General features: G+C 46.9%; 2 protein-coding genes across 2 annotated transcripts in view; both read right to left on the bottom strand.

Moving 5' to 3' along the window:
• PDLIM1 (PDZ and LIM domain 1) overlaps positions 1 to 7,904 on the bottom strand; it is a gene marked incomplete at both ends in the record, with an annotated part of 35,860 nt that extends 27,956 nt beyond the window's left edge. Inside the window, one exon of the mRNA XM_079536492.1 lies at positions 7,809 to 7,904. Within this exon, the coding sequence (XP_079392618.1) occupies positions 7,809 to 7,904 (96 nt within the window). The remainder of the gene's footprint in view (positions 1 to 7,808) is intronic.
• A 4,329-nt stretch (positions 7,905 to 12,233) lies between these two features.
• Positions 12,234 to 19,136, bottom strand: part of SORBS1 (sorbin and SH3 domain containing 1) — a gene marked incomplete at both ends in the record, with an annotated part of 72,139 nt that continues 65,236 nt past the window's right edge. Inside the window, 4 exons of the mRNA XM_079536349.1 lie at positions 12,234 to 12,301; positions 13,107 to 13,219; positions 14,418 to 14,608; positions 15,230 to 15,289. Of these exons, the coding sequence (XP_079392475.1) occupies positions 12,234 to 12,301; positions 13,107 to 13,219; positions 14,418 to 14,608; positions 15,230 to 15,289 (432 nt within the window). The remainder of the gene's footprint in view (positions 12,302 to 13,106; positions 13,220 to 14,417; positions 14,609 to 15,229; positions 15,290 to 19,136) is intronic.

Genomic DNA, 19,136 nt, shown 5'->3' with positions numbered 1-19,136 from the left:
TCCCTGGGCTAAAAATGCTCAGCCAACAGGAAAGCACTGATGAAAAGACCAGACGAGGCACCAGGTGGACACAGAAAATCTGCTTTAAACATGAAGATTACTGTCTGCCAAGCTGCGGCCCTCAGCTCATCAGTGGCCCATAGGATCAGCCAAGCCTGCTGCCACTCCTCCATAGCCATTGCCTCTACAATATTTTCATGTAAAACTTGTGACAGGGATAGCCAGCAGACAGGAAGAGATCTTGAGCACCAGAAGGGGCTCACAGTTCTACAGTTCTCCCAGGATTTGGGAGCTGCTGTTTGACAAACCATAAGACAGACCCCTGGGGACAGCATTACACCTGAGGGAATGTGCAGGAGACATACTGTGGGTACCACCCTGGGTGCTGGGCCTTAACCCTAAGCCCGGGTTTCTCAATGCCTTTTATCTCCTCTAGAGATGGGATGAGGGCACATTACTCAGCCCTGTGAGGAGCACTGAGCACAGAACACAATCAGCGATTAATTTTTGATCAGACAGAATTGCCAAGTGGTCAAGAATTACAGTGGACTAACACCACCACTGGAACTCTGCCGGAGGTCAGCTGTATGGTTTGCATTTAAAGGCTGACAGCCTATGCAGCTTTTGGCAGGCTGCTAGAAATGATCCTGTACCACAGGCAGCAGCTGAGCCCAAGCAGCCAGACACTAAGATGCACAAAATCTCCCAGAGAAACCCCAGGAGCCACTGAGATGAGAGTGTGGTGTCCACAGGGACATCTCAGCACTTTGCCCACTGTGCTTGTGGAGTCACATTCCCCTCCTGTGTCCACTCTGGAGGAATTTGAAATATGAGTGCTGTTCTTGACCAGATAAGAGCCACCAGCAGCACAAGGGCAATTACGCCCAGCAGGTACTGTGCAGACCTCTCCCTTAAGGGAAAGCCTAAAGGATGCACAGTAATGAAGAAGATAAGCAAATCTGCCATAAGAAAACTTGCTTTAAAAGCCAGCTCCTTTAGTTCTTGACATAACTTGCCCTGAATTGTAACCTTCCAGAAAGCATTCTCCTGCAACATCCATCTCCCACTCTGCCAGCATCACTCATAGCAAACATGTTTGCACAGAGCCCAGCACTGCACAGAACCCATCCCCCAGCCCTTTAGGATGATTAATGCTACTAATGATGCTGTCTTCCCTCTCACTGTACAGTCTGGGCTCATCTCAGTGCCATCAGTGTTGCTTCTGAGATACATTCACCTACCAGTTAAGTCAGGAAAACAGAAAGCATTCCTGTTTTCTGCTTCTGTTTGTGTGGCATCCCTCCCCACTCTATGACAGCAGGGAGGGGTGCTCAGAGCACTGGAAGATATTGGCTAGCTTACATGATCCAATGAGAAGGACTCCAAAAACAAATAGCCTACAGGTTCACAAGCAGCCCACAGATTGCAGACCACCTGGGGAACCTAGGGGCTGGGAGGCAGCAGCTGGCACACAGCTGGATACAGCTGCACTGGTTCATGGGAGGGTGAAGAGGGCTGGAAGGGGCTGTGAGGAGCACAACCTGCAAGCACAAGTTTTATCTTGTGCAGAGGCAGAGCCTCCTGCTTCATTCAAGGCAGCTCCCAACCAGCTTGTGCTTCCCACACTGCATCAAGCAGCCTCTGGCAGAGGGACTGCACGGCATCAGGACACTATAGCCAAACAAATAGCACTGCACATCCTCTAACATCACACCCTTAGGCTCCCTCAGGAAACAAGCCGTGCCCTACCTCCTGGCATTTGCTCCAAGGCAATTGTGTGAGACTTTGCCATTAGGTCATCTCACTGCTGAACAGACAATGCTGAGGCATGTTGAGCAGAACTGTTTGATACTGTATCCAAAACAGCTCCCAGAGCTGTTGTAGGTGTTGCCCACAGAGTCAACAAGGATGCTCTGTCTGGCTAGTGCAGGCATGGTATTCATCTGCACTGACAGCGAAGCTGTCTGTGTTGAGCAGCTGCCACTAGGAAACACAAGCTCAGATTCATGGATGTGCCCTGTGTGCAGGAGCAGAGCCTTAGCAGCTGGGCCAGGAGGCATCTGCAGCTTCCACATAGCCACCTGAACAGGTGAGAAAGGTGGGAGATTGCAAAGGATCTGCCTGCCCCATGTTGTCTGTGGTGGCACAGATATCTAGACACAGCCAGAGCACCAACCCAAGTCCCTGCCACGAGCTCAATAAAAGTAAGAATGAGCTCAGATACATTTGTCAGCTTAGGGAAGAAGTAAATGAACTCCACAATCTACAATTATACTAATGCAAAGCTCAGTGTGGTAGACAACATCTAAGGTTATGTGATGGATGTTCACGTGGACCTCTTTTTTTTGCAAAGATCCTGCAGACTCAGGATTGGTGTGGCTAGAAGAAAAACCTACATAATTTGGTCATACCACAAGGTAAAGATTAATGGTTGTGTGCACCACCTGGCCCCGCTCTGCCTTCCCTGCACACACACTTTGGACTCTGCCTTGCCAGTACAATCAGGAGTTTGCCAAGTTCCAGGTTTCTCACCACAGGTGGTTTGCCTGCTGTCATTCCCCTGCACTGGAGCCCAACAGCAGACTTGTTTGTGACACATTAAGCTCCAAGCTCGTGTATTTGGGCAAGTGCATTTACACACTAGGAAAAGCTTTCATTTAGCAGAGAATGAGATGTATCTGGCTGCTTACCCAGCTCCAAGCCTTCTTTATAAAACCTCTATCTGCCCCCGTGCTAGCCAAACAGAACTACACTTTACATCTGCTGCAATTAATTCCACACATGCTCTCAAGCAAGCTTTGTTATTCCTCTGCAGGGACATATGGCATCTCCTCTGCAGATGAGGATCCAAGAAGCACCAATGGGAACAATAAGGAAAGCTGCTACCCACAGCAAACAAGGGAGGGAAAAGGTGGGAAGCATTTAAATGAAGAGCAGCATAATAGAGCTCCTTATGAGTCAAGACACAGGCAGGTAAAGGTGCAGGGCCCTCTCTCTGCCCCACTCTCTATCCATTCAGGAGCTCCCTCAGCTCTCTGCAGTTCCTCACAGACCCCACAGCCTCTGACACCACCTGGCATTCTACACCTAGACACACATCTCGAGAAGCGATGAAGAGATAAGAAAACAAGAAAATTAAGAAGAACAGTGTGGGAAGAGATCTGGATAAACAGCACCTATACCTATCTGAGCTAGAGAGGAAAACCCTGCTGGGCCTCTGCCGGACCTTACAGGCATGCAGCAACATACTTATAAGGCCACCAGCGACAACGAAACATCCCTGACGATCGGTTTAATCCTCCCCACCCACACACTGCTGTCTTACCATGAGTAATGCACTCAGCACAGAGTACTATGCTAAGCAGCCACGGCTTCTCCCAGCAAAAGCATGTAGCTGGGTCAGCAGACATCAGAGGCTATGAGAAAATGCAAACAGGCACGTTCCCCACCGCTGCTCACTGGGGAGTGGAAGCAAGTTCTTTACAAGCGGATCTGGGAGAATCCCCCTCCAGGCTGCAACTGCTGCATGCACTGCTGCAGTCGGATGCTGCCCAGCCTGGAGCTCACCCAGAGGATGAAAAGCAGGAAAACTCAGACACTGTGTGGAGAGAGCTGACCTCAGCAAGGCAACGCAAGATGCTGGTCAGACTCCCAACAGTGGATAGGAATAATGCTGGAGGCCGCATTCTCATAGTTCACTTTGTAACCTGCCTCACATCAAAATACAAATGCACAGAAGTAGAACGTTCTCTTACAAGGCCTCAAAAACATTACATAAATTGCTCATCAGCTGAGCGTCCCCTGATGGTTTATTTCATCCTCTAAATAAAACAACATGTGGTGAAATCAGCAACCATCTCAGATACTGTGTCACGGTCCAGAACAGCATCAATTGTTTATGCAGTTAAGGCCCCTCTTCATTTCCCTGTTTATATTGCAAGAAAAAAAAAACTTCCCTGTTTATACTAAGAGAAAAATAAATCCATTTGCTACAGTGCTTTTGACGTAGCACCCTTCAAACCCAAAGCATTTTACAAACTCTGCCCAGGGTACCCACATCGCCCGAGGGACATCCCTGCCTTGGTCCCACAGGGCAGGAAAACAGTTCAGGAACCAACAGATCTCCGTTTCTGTGCTATATATGAATTAAAATAGAAGCAGCTCCCAGCACTGAGAGGTGTGCAGACAGTTCTGTAGGGCTAAGCTTGATATAGTTGCTCCAGCCCAGGCTGGTGGGTAAAAGCTGCATCCACAGCAGCTGTGCCTGAAGTCACCTGGGCCACCTCCACTCAGGCAGGCCAGCAGACACAGGGCAGATTGGTGAACAGACAGGGAGACAGCTCTTTCTGCAATGCATAGCATCAGGCTCTAGGCATTCCTGCCAGATGCTCTGTGTCCTCGCAACTTCTGGCTGGTGACTGTTGGGCCCTGAGTAGCAAAAAAGGGGAAGGCAACATTTCCATTACTGTCTCTGCCTCCCAGCAGCAGTGCAAAAGGCAGCTCAGGGAACACACCAAGGTGTGCGCTAGGCAGATCACACACACTTACCACAGCAGCCCAGCTTTTGCTGTAGTTTTGCTTCAAAAGCCCTTAACATTCCTGAAAATCCTACTCAGTCAGTCACGCATCTGCTGTAGCAAGGTGCTCCAGGCACCACCCAGGCCAACACTTGGCATCATGAATTAGGCCTACCTGCATCTCTTCACCAAGGTTTTGGGCCAGCACTGCTCCCTCAGTGTGACAGCTGAGCTGTACTGTCTCCATGCCTGTCTCACCCCAGCTTGCCCCACAGGTGGCTCAGTAGGTGGGCACCCCCAGGGCTGCTCCATCACACCTCAGCCAGGCCAGGTCCTCTTGGAGGAAGAATGTTAGCCAGCATCAAACTAACCCGGCAGCTCCTCACTGCAGGACATTCAGCCCTCCGTTTGGATCACCCAGACTAGTTTTGGCACTGTCTTTAGAAGTAAAACTGTCTTCAAACCACTTTTAAGTGGGAAAATGATGGGTTTCATATGAAAACGTAGACATAGAAGTGACCTGGCTTTGGCCAGTATCAGAGGTTATGACAGACACCTCTCTATAATGGAGCTGGGGGCTTCCTGGCCTAACAGAAATCCTAACACAACTCCCTTTCAGCTTTATTTTGGGTCAGGCATTTCAGATCTACACAACACTAGTACAAAACATAAATTCAGCTCAAGAGCAGGATTTATGGGACAGTGCCATGTATATATTCAACTGGAAACAGAAATCCACTGTGTTTATCAAAATAAAATGCAAATAAACAGGAAAAAGCTTGTATTACCTGAAGGACAGAGGGGGATGGGCTCTGTTAACCATGTTGCTTTATTGCACGTCTCCCCATACAGCACATTCCTTGCTTCCTCCACCAGCCTTGCTGGTCTCACAGGAATTTAACTGGGAACCACCCTGTACAGCTCTACCATCACCCTGCAGTGTGTCCATCCATGGCTCAGATGGGATTTGGGAAAAGCTCTGCACCACTGACTCACTGCATGTTATCGAAAGGCACATATAGACAGAGGTCTTCCCTGCTCCTGTAAGGGCATTACAGCAAGCACTGTCCTAGGGGTCAGAAAAGCACACTGTGTTTTTTCTGAACAAAGGCAGTAACAAAATATCCACCAAAAGCATACAGTGCTTAAAAGGAAAAGAGACATCTGTAAGGCATCTCTTTGGAAAGGATGGGAGCTCTATGAGCAAGTCTCATGCAGAATACTTGTGAAATTCTCACGCTTGCCCTCACAGGTCCAGCACAACCCCAGAATCAGGAGCATGCACACAAGAAGATGCTGCAATGCATCTGAGCCTGAAGCAGTTCTGAACATGGGGCTCAAGTTGAAGGGGAGTTAGAGCAGCAAGAGACAAGAAAAGAGCAGCTGTAGAAATAGTGTTGTGTTTCATCTGCTACTGTCATCATACATAATCAGACATCAGTACCACATGGCCACTGCTGGCCAGGAGCTGAGGGGCAGAGCAGGTTGCTCCGTTGGCTCTGTGCCCACCACACCACTGCTTCTCATCCTCCTTGGCCCTAGAAATGAGTCATCGAACTTGCTTTTACACCCCAAACAGTCCCACCTCTCTCCCACCAGCAGGACTAAGAGAAGTCCTGCTGATGGCAGCCAGTGGTGGGGAAGACAAGACAGCAGGAGGCACTGAGCTATTATGGAGATGGGGGCCATAAAAACCAAGACAAGCAGAGTAGCTCACCCTGGGCATGACACTGTCCAAGGCAAAATCTGAACTCCTGACAGGCAACACAGTCTGAACATAGACACTTTGCTTCAAAGAGAGGTGCAGGGCACCCAACCCAGGTCTGTGACCGAAGGACCAGTAGAAAGATTGATAGCTTGAAAGTCTGGAGGATGAATTAAAAGCACCAGAGGAACTGCCAATTGCCAAAAGCAGAGAGGCTTGTTCTATTACATTTCAGCCTCCAGGGTCGCAACTGGTTTCTCACAAGACAGTTATTTCGGCCACTTCGCTGATCTACATCCCTTGGTATGCAACCACAAGCACTGACAAAGACAGCCAAGGAGAAGAGGTGGGAGCAGCGAGGTAGGGCTGCAGGCATACTTCTGCCTGACAGTCTCACTGGAAGGAAACAGCAACAATTACCAAAACAATGCAGTAAATATCACTTCCCTTACGCTAAAGCTACTTTCATGTCCAGAAAAAAAAGCTTTACAAGAATGTGGCATTATTACTGCAACTGAAAGAGATTAGAGACAAAATTAACAACAGCCCCCCTCCTGTGAATCTGACAGCACTGCTGTCCCTGGAGCCTTGTGGCATGCAGGGACCACCAGCCAGCAAAGAGCCCAGGATGGGGGGCATTTAGAAAAAAATAATACATTTTGCCACCTCGTTTTTCCAGGAAGGACTCACAGAACACAGCAGCCTGGTCCCACTGTCTTCAAGGTTGGATGGGCCCTGGGCAACCTGAGCTAGTGCTTGATCTAATGGTTGGCAACACCACCCTGGTAGGCGTTTGGAAGTGGGTGGTCTTTGAGGTCCCTTCCAACCCAAAACATTCTGTGATTCTACGAAATCTCATGGGCCCCAGCTGAGGAAGGGCCATGGGATATCAGATGTACTTGAGATGAATACAGCATTGGATGGAGACCAGCGGGCAGCCCAGATGGATGCTGAGCAGCACACCTCTCACCAAGTGATAGGCGGCCAGGAGCTCCTCATCCCCTGCTTCTTGGAGGTGCCTGACGGCAGTGCGGGGCAGGGCACGGTGACGTCTGTATGCAGGTGGGTACCGGGACAGAGAGAGCGAGGCCACAGCCCAGCCCTGGTGCTTAGCAGGCAAACGCTCGAGTAGAGATAGGCAAATTAAGTTACACCAATGTAATCGCTTTGATGCGAGGCTTTAGCCGTCATTTCCTAACTCATTTTTCCTTAAGTAGGGGGTAAGGAGCTTAAAACAGAAACAGGGAGAGGCACTTAACAGAGGTTAATATGGCTTCGGTAAACAAAGGATTTTCTATCTATACATGGCAAGTAGAAGCAGACGCTCGTCCCGCAGCAGCACGTTCGGTCCCGCGACGTGGGCTGCGGCGCCCCGACCCCTCGGAGAGAACGTAGCACCAGGCGAACACACCTGGCCGCAGAAACAACTCCGCCCTGTGCCAGCAGCCACCTGCCGACCCCAGCTCGGCTCCCACGGACACACCCGCCCCTTTGCTCCGCGCCGAGCCGTGCCTGCCGGCAGAGCGCACGGCCCCCGGGCACCCCCGGCGCCCAGCACCGCCCGCCCCGGCCCCGCGCAGCCCTACCCGTGAGATGGTGAGGGGCTGCTCGAAGTCCCGGCCGCCCACCAGGCGGAAGCCCCATGGCCCGGGGCCCGTCAGCACGATGCGGTGGGTTCCCATGTGCACAGCTACACCTCGCGGCACGCCCGACAGCACCGGCTCCGTTCGCCACGGCTCTTCTCCGCTCGGCACAGCCCGCCTCCGGCCCCTCCCCTGGCTGCTCGCCCCACGGGGCTGCCTGCGCGGCTCCAGGAGGAGGACTGAGCCCTGCTCTGCCCTGAAGGCGGGGCAGCATCGCTGGCTGGGCTTCACCGGCGGTAAAAGTTTGGGAAGAAAAAAAAAAAAAAAAAAAAAAAAAAAAAAACAACCGTCCCGCCACAATTTAAAGTGAGATTCTTCCTACCGCAGTTTGCAAGGCTGAGCACGTCGCGGGGCAGTCTCGGGCTGTAGAAGCGCTGCCTGCCGGCCCGAGCACAACACAGACGATTCCATGCGGGAGCGGCACCGCCGTGGTACAACTTTGGGCAGCGCGGCTCTTAACGCAGAACCCCACGGTAGAACTAAGAGGAGGCTCCAAGGGGACCTTGGGGAGAAGAACACCTTCTCTTTCATTTATCTCTGATTCGTTGTCGCTGTAGGCAAAATTTTCCTTTTTTTTTTTTTTTTTTTTTTTTTTTGTTTCTCTTTTTTTTTCCTGATGCCCTTAGGGGCACAACCAAAAGGCAAAGAAAGCATTCTTCCTACCAGCCAGCAGCAGCTGAGGTAGATCACACAAGTGTTGCTTATCTCGCTGCTGGGCACAGGTGAGAAGGATCTGCCCCCTTTCTGCACACATCCACCCTTCAGCAACGTTAATCACTTACACCCTCTCAGCCTCTCCTCACAAGATGTGCACCAGGCCCTGATCACCTCTGTAGTCTCTGCTGAGCTCTTTCCAGTGATTTTATGCCTCTTTTGTACTGGGTAAGTAGACTGGTATGGAGAGGGACACAACAGAAGTCTTCAGTGGAGGTAGATGTCTCCTTGTGCCCAGGAACACACATGTACTTCCCCGTATGTCTTTTGGCTCTTGCTGAAGACAGCTGCTGCAGACAAACCAGGGTACCACATCCCTCTCAGCAAATGATTTCTGCCTTCTCTCCTCGCTGGGGCCTGCTTAATACCACAGAGCATGGTGGAGTGCTCTAAGGAATAAGCCCCTTGCACAGGTCACAACGGGAGCTGGCGACTTGGTGCCCTTTCTCTCACCCTGGGGCAGTGGTTTCCCCACACAGAGCCCCAGTCATGCCCTCAGGGAAGTCCACTGAGGAGGGTAAGATGCTACAGCCAGGTTCCTCACCCACTCCAGGCACAACAAAGCAAGGGTTGGGATAGTGGGTGCTGTAGCACAGTGATGGCAGCTGCTCTTCTGCTTTTTCTGCATGGTAGCCTGCAAAACTGAAAAATGTTCCCAGCCCTGCTTGGAACAGCCTTCCTTCACTCTGCTCTGCAGGGATGAGTTGTTTCTGTGAGACACAATCCAGAAGTCCCAGCCAGCTGTTCTGCCAGAGGGCTGGGAGCTGTGGTATGCACACCACAGACTTTGCCTTCAGTCAGCGCTGTGACAAGAGCTGCCTGGGTAGAGTGCAACTATTTGGCAACCTGAGGGGCTGCAATGCGACACCATCTCTTGGTGGGGTCTGTGTGGACCTGAGTCTCCCAGCCCTGCTTCCCTGAGAGTGACCAAGTACAGCACACATCAGGTTTAGGCTGCACACAAAACCAGGGCAGTAGGATGAGGCTGGAGGAGAGGCATTAGCAGGGAGTTAATATTCTGGAGAGCAATCACCCCACTGAAGGTGCCACTTATTGACTCCTGGGCTTCATGTCCTCTTCACACTACAGAACTACCACAAAAGCAGCAATGGGCACCAGAGGTCAATAACTGAATGCAGAGGACACAGCTGCCGCCTGCCACCCTAAGAGAGGGCCAGGGGGTAAAACTACTGGCAAAGGCACCTCTGACTTCCATAGGCACAAGGGCTGAGAAGAATCTGAACACTGTGAAGTTTCTGCCTTTGCAAAAGGCAGTTTTCTTTTCACCTTTGCAAAACACTGGGATCAGGTGTGCTCCTGAGCTGCCAGCTCTGCACCCTGACCTCTGTTACTGAGGGATCAGGTGTAAAATGTGTTTTTTCTCTGCTTTCGCACCTTGTTTTCTTCAAGAATGAGCCACAGCCTGCCTGGCTCATAAGAGAGCCCTGGTGAGGTAAAGCCAAGGTGAGAGCAGGATCTGGAAGCACGGGATGGCAGATGTCTACAGCTCAGAATGGCCACAGCCACTGAGAGCCACAGACAGCACTGGTACAAATGTGCATTGCTAGAGGAATAGCGGGAACAGGCTTTATTTAATAATTTGTACAACAAACACAATAGTAATTCAATACTTCCATTTATTAATTGCCAAATAGTAATCCACTGCAATAAGGAACAAAAATCAACACAAAAATAAGTTGTGATGTGTGTGTGTGTGTGTGTGTGTGTGTGTAACTTAAAATGGCAAGAGCGAGAACAGAAAATAAACCTTTAAATGAGTAGGTTATATACAGTCAGTATTATTGTGTTACTTTGCTGGATAGATTAATTTGGTGCTATCCAATCTTAGCAACAGCCTATGTCTTGCTATGAATAACTGGAAGAAAAAACCAAAGCAGAAAAAAAACATAAATAAGATACAGAATTAATGATATCTCCTATTGAAAGAGACAGTGGTGCAGTCAGTGGTCAGTGTCATATCTGAAACTCTTTCATAGTGGATATTTTGTGCTAAAACTCTTTATATGAACACACACAGAATTCCATCATTTAAATAAAAGCGGAATAAAATCCCAACCTCTGACAACTGCCTTTCTTTTTCTCCCTTCGCTCAATGCGTTTAAATTATTTTTCTATACAAGGTAAGTACATTGTCTGTACAAAGTTAAATATACATATTTACAGTCAAACTTCTGAGACACTGAGTCTTCTCCTCCGCAGACTGAGACGGAAGACAAGCCTACTTGATTTCAAACCCAGGAGCATGGCTAGTTTATCAAAACATATTGCAAGTCGTGCTAACAGTTAGTTGTAGTTACTCTTAATAAATCTGTATAAAAGCATCAGCATAAAAATAGGCATTTTATATTATTAAATACGGCTTATGACAAAATAGCAATCTAACCTTTTGCTATTTGTATGGTAACTGTAGGAAGCAGAGTCTGATAGAACCGGTTTTGTTTATACTTCTTAATAACAAAGTGTCTATCAAAAGAGTATTCGTAGTGGATTTACAGGCAAGCCACGTTTTTTTCCTCAAAGAAATACAAATCTCTATGACTGGTAACAACCGCTGTAAACACGGCTGTCCAAACTGAGCAGACTTTTTTGTTGGACTAAGGGCCAGTCAAAATGCAGGTGTTTATTGGATCTACCATCTACACTGCAAGAACAACAGAAAAAGGCACCTTCAAAGGCATGTTTCTCAGACTTATCAGAACCTCTGACATTTAATGCTAGAGAAGCAAAGCCTTCTTCCCAAAGAGCATGCTTCAACTCTTTTTGGGCCAACAAGGGGGAGCAGAGAAAGCAAACAGCCGTAGGACTCATAAACAGGATTTGCTCTCATGGATGTTCTGTTTATTGGTTTTATTCTTTGTGCAGATAAATGTCAAAGCCAGGTTGTTTTCTCTTTAAAAAAAACATTACTCCGTTCGTTTTGCTGCACACAGTACACTCACACACACACACACACACCCTGCACAAAAGAAAAAAACCTTGCAGAAGTGGGTAATGTGTTAGGAAAGGGTTTGGGCTTTTTGTGTGTCTGCAGTACACTTTGGCGATACCTCTGGATTAAACTTCCAGTCCCAAACTCCTTCTCAACAGAGTTCTGCAGTTTAACCACACTGGCTGTCCTCTGCCCCTACGGGGTCTTAAGGTGCATGGCATGAAGGAAGGGAGTTCTATGGGAGTGGAAGGCAGAGCACAGTAAGCCTTCAGCAACGCAGGAAGCCTGGCCTCCCTGACCTCACCAGTGAACGGAGAAGCTGCAAGGTCACGTACTTTCTGAAAGTACTGTCATATCTTAACACACAAACAAAACCTATACCTTTTGCTTCCCTGAAGCCTTCTCAGAAGTAAAGTACTCCATACGAATTAAGGTTATCACCAGAACTCTTGTTGGGGAGGGGAGAGGAATACACAAAGGCAGCACTGTAAACTAGAAACTGTCTCTCCTTCAGCAAACAAATCATACCCTGAATTAGTAGAAGCAGGGCTACACATTCAACTCAATACTGTACCACATAACCACATCCTCCTAACACTTTTCATCTCTTGTCTATTACATTCATAAATTGTCTCTTTCTTCATTGTTTAAAAACACCATCCGAAAAACAGCTCCATCTCTGTCACTGTGGGATTACTGTTACTTTACAGGTACAGAAGCTTCACATAGTTGCCCGGGAAGGTGCCAAATTGCCTTGTTCTCCTGGATGTACCTATAGCAAAATAAAAGACAAGGAAGCCAGAGTGAGATGGAGCCATCCAAGGAAGGCTTAGGGGTTTAAAAGGTCAAGATGGCAGCCCCTGCTGCTTGCATTCATTGTTTTATAAAAATATATAAGAGTCCTGGTCAGATAGCCTTTTGGTATAGAAGAGATCTAGTCTGCTAATAACCATCTTTGGTCTTTGGTTCTAACAATGAAGAAGGTGGTGGTGATAGCTCCTGGGCATGTACGCTAGGAGCCAAACTTTGATCTATTCAAATGATCTCAGCTTCCTTAAGAACTGAGGACAAGCCTAGATTTGCACTGTTGAGATGGAGAGCGCTGTCCAGACTTACGTTACTTGAAGCTGCATTTAGTTTAGACTACCATGTTTAGTTGAGGCTGGATTTCTAGAGACTGCAACTCCAATACAAGTGCTCCTTCTGCCCCCTACTTGCCACCTTCTGTAACTTGTCATGACTCCTTTGAAAAGGCACAGAAACCCACTTTTCCTTGATTCTCTCTGCTGCTCTGCAAACTGTGTGAGCAAGGAGGATCAGGAGGAAGAAGGGAATATGGAAATTAAAAGAAAAAAAAAATTGAAAACCTGGACATATAGAAAGAAAAACAAAGTTCCACTTCCCTGCACCCTAATTTTAATGTTCTCAGTAGGAGAAGATGAGAAATCATCAAAAAGTTAAGTTGATTTTTTTCCATTCTGTTTCAATCCTGCAAATGAAAGCAGCTTCTAGATGCTCTGCAAAAATACTCATCTGCATCTCAAAGGCTCCTGCTGCCTGGCAAGCATCACACTTACCCACAAACCAGCCATCATCACATTTCTCCATAACATCAACAATATCACCATCCCTCAGTTCCAGCTCATCATCGTTCTGAGGAGTGTAGCTGTATAGAGCTTGGTAGCTAACTCTAGAATAGAAAAATACCACACGTTAGTCACTGGATTTTGTTCAATACAATCTGGACCTGTATTCCCCATTTAAAAGGTGAAAGCCACTCACATTAGATTGGCTGTTACCCCAAAGCTATAGCAGGAATCAGTGTCACACCTGCACTGCATAGGATGCACAGAGCACTTTTGTTTCCCTTGTAGACCATAGACTATAATGACTGCAGCCTTCCTAACATGCTACACCTAGAGACCAGACACCCTACAAATACAAGCCAAAACCTGAATACACTCATTACTTGTCTAAATGAGACTTTAGTTCCCTTGTCAGGCACACAGGCAGGGCCATGAACTGCTAAATGGCAGAGTGAGGGTCTTGAGAAAAATATACTGCCTTGTTTACTGCACTAAGGTTGGATAAATCCTGGTTAAGGAGGCACAAAGTTTAAGATTGAATCCTGCTCTGAGGTAATTATTGCTCCAGAGGCACTCTGTAATTATCTGAAAGGAATCTTATGAAGTGGAAGAAATCTCTGGGCAAGTCCAGATCCCCTGGCTGTGGGGAGTGAAAATAGAGTGGATGCAAGAGTTTCCATTCTGCATAAAGATAGGGAAAAGCAAAGGCTCCTTTTAGGAGCCAACTGTCACTGAAACCCAGTACAGTGCAGGCTCCTATTCTCAAAACCAACAGTGAAATGCCCTAGCGAGGTTAATGGCAGCTCCAGGTTTAAACTCAACACAGAGCTTCGAAGATCTTAGCCTGGCTCTCTCATATCATTCAGCCACTAATTCTTTCCTGGACCTGGCATAAAGTGACCAACCTTGGGACTTCTCACTATGCCATGAGAAGCTAAGAACAGGGGTGAACATGCTGACCCATGGCATATGAGCCAGATTAGTGCATGTTAATTCACCTCCAGCTTCAGATACAAAGACACTGAAACAGTCTCCATGAACAGCATAACTGAAATGCCCAAAGGAGACCCAGTCTTGGAGCATAAGGCCAGTGCTCCACATGCTATACAGACACAAAGGTCCCACTTAGATAGACTTCTCACTATTATGAGGCTATTTTTGTTCTGCAAAGAAAAGCACTAAGCAGTCGCTCTTCCATAATCTGAATTTAACACCTGAGAAGCTGAAGCTTTCACACATCCCCATCCTCACTGTAAGTATAAGTCAAGGCCCCTGGAAGAGAGGGGAGCCAAAAGGACTTACATGTCTCGTGGTGTTTGACTTCTGTCAGGGCTGGCTCCTTGCTGCTGTGCTTGAGGTTGCTGAGAAATGATGAGAGATGGTTTATGGTCATTAGAGGTCACCTTGTTGCGAGAGTCAAGAGGCTGAGAAATAGTACTGCAGTAATGCACAGACTTTTCTGCAATGTTTATGATCTCATTGCAAACAGCTTCCTGCTTGGTAGGCAGCATTGACATCCAAAAACACCCAAAGAACAGTCAACAAGGGGGGAGGGAAGGGAAAATATAGACAGGAAGAGATGGGACATTCCAGATGCAGTACATAAGTCCAGTAAAAAAAAAAAAAAAAGAGTTGTAGATCCAGGTAAACATCCAGGTAGTGGAGTGCAGAAGGGATCCAGGTGTAAGCATGGAAAAACAGGTGAGATATAGAAGAATTTGGCATTTAGTTTGAAGATTTGTAACAAATACATAGACATATATTTTAAAAAGCAGCAGCATAAGAGGTTGCAATTAGATCTGCAGTGGTACTATTACAAATGCAATGAAGTCAGTTCAATAATGCAAGGTGGGCTGCTCCATTCATGCATTTGGCTTCATTTAGCTTATACCCAGGGACCAGCAGCACAATTAGCCCAACTTCTCATTGATTATGGCAGTTTTTCTAAGTGCTACATTCCCTTCTTCTATTGCAAACAAAACAATGTATTAATAGGTAAATATATACCTATTTCACAGCTAGAAATGGTGCTGGTATTTTATAATCTATTGAGAGGTCCCTGTCTTGGTGAAGAAAGGCTAGGACTACACATCTGATTGAAGCAGTAGCCTTACCACATAGCTCTTTTCAGACTCTGTGAGATCTGGTCCAGCTCTCAATGAATGGAGGGAAGGCTGTGTGATCACCAAGCAGATGATAAGGAAGACATTTTAGCAGATGTGATACTGGTCAGAATTTAAAAAAATAAATGGTGTGCAGACAACAAAAGAAAATGAACAACTCTTCCCCTCCCCATCCCAATACCACTCTCTTTGGACAACAAGATCTTTCATTTAAACAAGACATTAGGGCTACAGTAATGCAATTACACTGCAGCGCACAGAACACTGCAAAGAGAAGGACAGCAAAACAGAAGCTTAGAGCACAGAGCCAAAGGATGAGCTAGAAGATCATGGACAGGGCTACAACCAGAACTGATACATAGTGTCACATTGCATTCCTGTGGTTGGGGGGGGGGGGGGGTGGCGGGGCAGACAAGGACAGAAATACATACTTGAGGGCACATAACCCACTGAGAAGAATCTGCTGCTGTTTTTAGCTAAGTCCTCGGTGACTCTGACACAGGAAAGAACAGTAATTTGCTTGCTTCTTAAATAAAGACCAGCTCAGGTCCTCAGGAGGCACGATGCAGTGTAGCCCCATCAAAATCACTCTAGTTTGTACCCCACAAGGATCTGAGCTGCAACATTAATTCCCAAAACAAAGCAGAGTTTCAGGTCAGAGGAGTCTGACTGAAAGCCTAGCTCCAAACACCATCCAAGAAGCTTCTGGACTCCTTTTCTCCCCAGTCAATCCTCTTCACAGGAACTCCCATATCCCAGGTCACAGATATCCAGAACCTGTTTTTTTTTAGCATGTTTCTGCATATTCAAACACAAGAAGAATGCTGTGTGCATGCTCTAGCAAATGAGATGCCTGAATGAGTGCAGTTCTGGTAATTCAAGCAGTACTGATTAGAACAGGTAAGATACAGAGCAATACCATCCTCTGTGATAATCCAATACAATATTCATCCCAAACTCCACATGCCTCCATTTTTATGCTTTCCCATACTCTTCATTTATTTCATCAGTGCCATTCATTCTGCTCAAAGATGTGGCTGCACCACTGGCTTAGGAAAAGGCTTGTGAGCTCGTAGCATCCTGAGGCAGCACAGAAGCTGAGGAGAAAGACGACTGACACCTTCAGCCCAAGCATGCACAAGGAGTCTGGAGAAGCATAGGGTGATGAGCGGTATTTCCCATTCTCAAAGCTCCTATGAACCACCTCTTGGATCTCTAGGACTGTGTTCATCACTGTACTAAAGATAATTGACTCTCTTCTCAAAGACTGTGATCCACTCTACGCCAATCCAACCCCACAACTCCTTCTCCTTCATAAGCCTTGCTGTCTTGGGCTGGAATCTGGGTTTGGTGCCTTAAAACACAACGCTCCATAACCATGTGCATAGTGTGAAAAATAAAATAAGAGAGAAAATAAAATGTAATTTGGATAGGCTAAATGGGGAGGAATTTGCCTTCAAAGCATTTACTGTGAAGCCTGAAATCACAGCAGAATATACAGAAGTCATTCCTGTCTCCCTATCATCAGTTCTGAAGGGCTAATAGCATAATTAGAAGTTTAAAATTAATATTTTACAGAGCAACAGGATATAGTGCATCAAATCTGATAAGATCAGAGTTAACCCAGGTGGTGAAGTATCTGGAAAAAACAATTTCCATCATGAGGTGAAAGGTAGCTGTAAGAACGACTTCTTTTTAATTCAAGAAAGTGCTTCTTTGTTCCTCACTAATAAATTGACTGCTGCAATTGCTCCATGAGCTTAAGACCATGCGGTCCATTTCTCACTGATTATTTGCGACCTCTTAGACGAGCTTTTCTCTAAAAAGCACTAACAATTCTGAATTAAATTACTTATTTGAGAGCTAAAGAAATTAGCACTACCTCAGAATGCTCCACAATCCATCAGGGCCCTCAGCTCCCACCCTCTGGGTCACACTAAGTACTTTGCTAATACTTAAGTGTTTCTGCCTCCATCCTACACAAACGTGGTATAGCCAGTTCCAAAGCACAGCTGGCCACTGTTTCCACCTTGTACAGAGTTTGAGGATGGATCTAAAGAGCATCACAGGTTTGTAGAAATACCAGAAAGATGTTCTATGTAAAGAGCCTAGAAAGGTCCTGAGATAGGTTTTGTACTCTTCGGAAGAAAGATCCTGGGACGACTCAGCAGCACTTCCCCTGTTCCTAGCAGAGTCATCAGACGTGTCCAACCACAGCAGCACTTGTTTGTATGTCTTCTTCCAATATGTTTCTGGTGTGAGTCAAAAGGACTACATGAGCAAAGAGAAAGCTAAGCAGAACAGGCTGACATGACACACAGAAAGAGGCAGAGACACAGGCATCCCTTCAGAGATGGGCATGCAGTAGGGCTGCTCCTGCACATGGATGGAGAGCCATGAGCAGGAAAGACTGCCAGTCCTCCAGAGTGAAGGAAAACCACTGCATATATCAGATCCCAGCTCTGGTGGGAGTGAGGGAAAAGCTGGCCCAAGAGCTCTCACAAAGGGCACTGAAAAGCTTGCTGTGCACTGCAGCCAGCTATAAAGGCTGGCAGAAAAACCACGGAGAGACTCCTTGGCCACTGGATTGGGAGCTGAAGGCTCACACACGTGCTAGCACCACTGAAAATTCATTTGACATTTAATATCAAGTTTTACTGGAATACTGAAAAAACATCTGTTAATTACACTTGCCATATTTTTCACATGCTATGGGCTTGCTCTTTTATCTTTTTTTCTGATCAGTTTGAACTGTGAAACTAAGAAAAGGGAATAATTTTATAATATTTAGAAGAGCCCATGCTCTTTACATTACTGCTTAGTGGAACAGGCAAGAACACAGCCTTTAACCCAGCTCTGCATCTAAGCGGTCTTAAAACGACAAGAAACCTGGGTTTGAATTTCATAACCTGAGAGATTATCTTTTACAAGCAAAATATGACATTTAAAACAGTACAATACCTCAAACCTCAGGGACAGACAGTATTGAAAACGAAGCCAAATGCAACGGCTCACTTCCATGTCTACTAAATGCTCTTCTCATTTAATTAAATTCAATGGAAAGAAGATAGATTTTGAAAATGCCCCCGGGTCTGCTGAAGCAATTGGCCCCTGTATGGGTCATGCAGGTAATGGGAAGTCATTATATATGTATATATGTATATACACACACTACTACTGCTCCCCAAATAACTGCAGGCCCAGAGCTGGAAAGGAGGTCAAGGCTGGCAGCTGTCAAACACAGCGTTAACTTGACACTGACAATGGGCTGATTGTCAACGCACACAACGTATAAAATGTGCCTTGACTTTAACTCCAAAGAAGTGCTACAGTGTCCCATTGCGACCAGGTGCAGCACCTGAAATAGAAGCGCATGAGAGACAGCATGGGACATGAGGAGAGTAAAGGTAACAAAAATTTCAGAGTTAAAGCCAGATCTCAGACTCACAAAACGTCCATGAAAGTAAGAACACTGGCATCTACTTCTCACACTCACTCAGCATGAATACGGTTCACTGATGAAGCCAAGACTGCTACCCCAAAACCATCACTAGAACTCTGCCTGGCTTTTGCTAACTGTGAACTTTCTGCTTCACACACTGCCATCGTGTGGGGCTGCGGGGAAGGACTGACAGCCTCCAGCAGCGAGCGCTGCTCCCTCCTGAGCCGGCAATGCTGCACAGACACAACTCTGTCCCTCTCTAAAGATGACTGCAGGTGTCACAGAATCACAGAGTCATTACAGTTGGAAAAGATCTCTAGAATCACCTTGTCCAAATGACAACCCATCCCCACCATGCCCACTAACCATGTGCCTCAGTGCCGGATCCACCCTTTGCTTGAACACTGATTCCAGCACCTCCCTGGGCAGCCTGTTCCAATGTGCCACTCTTTCTGA

This window comes from Tetrao urogallus, assembly GCF_951394365.1.
Source record: "Tetrao urogallus genome assembly, chromosome: 5".
NCBI classification, from domain to species: Eukaryota; Metazoa; Chordata; class Aves; order Galliformes; family Phasianidae; genus Tetrao; species Tetrao urogallus.
This window is presented reverse-complemented; position numbering and strand designations above follow the sequence as displayed.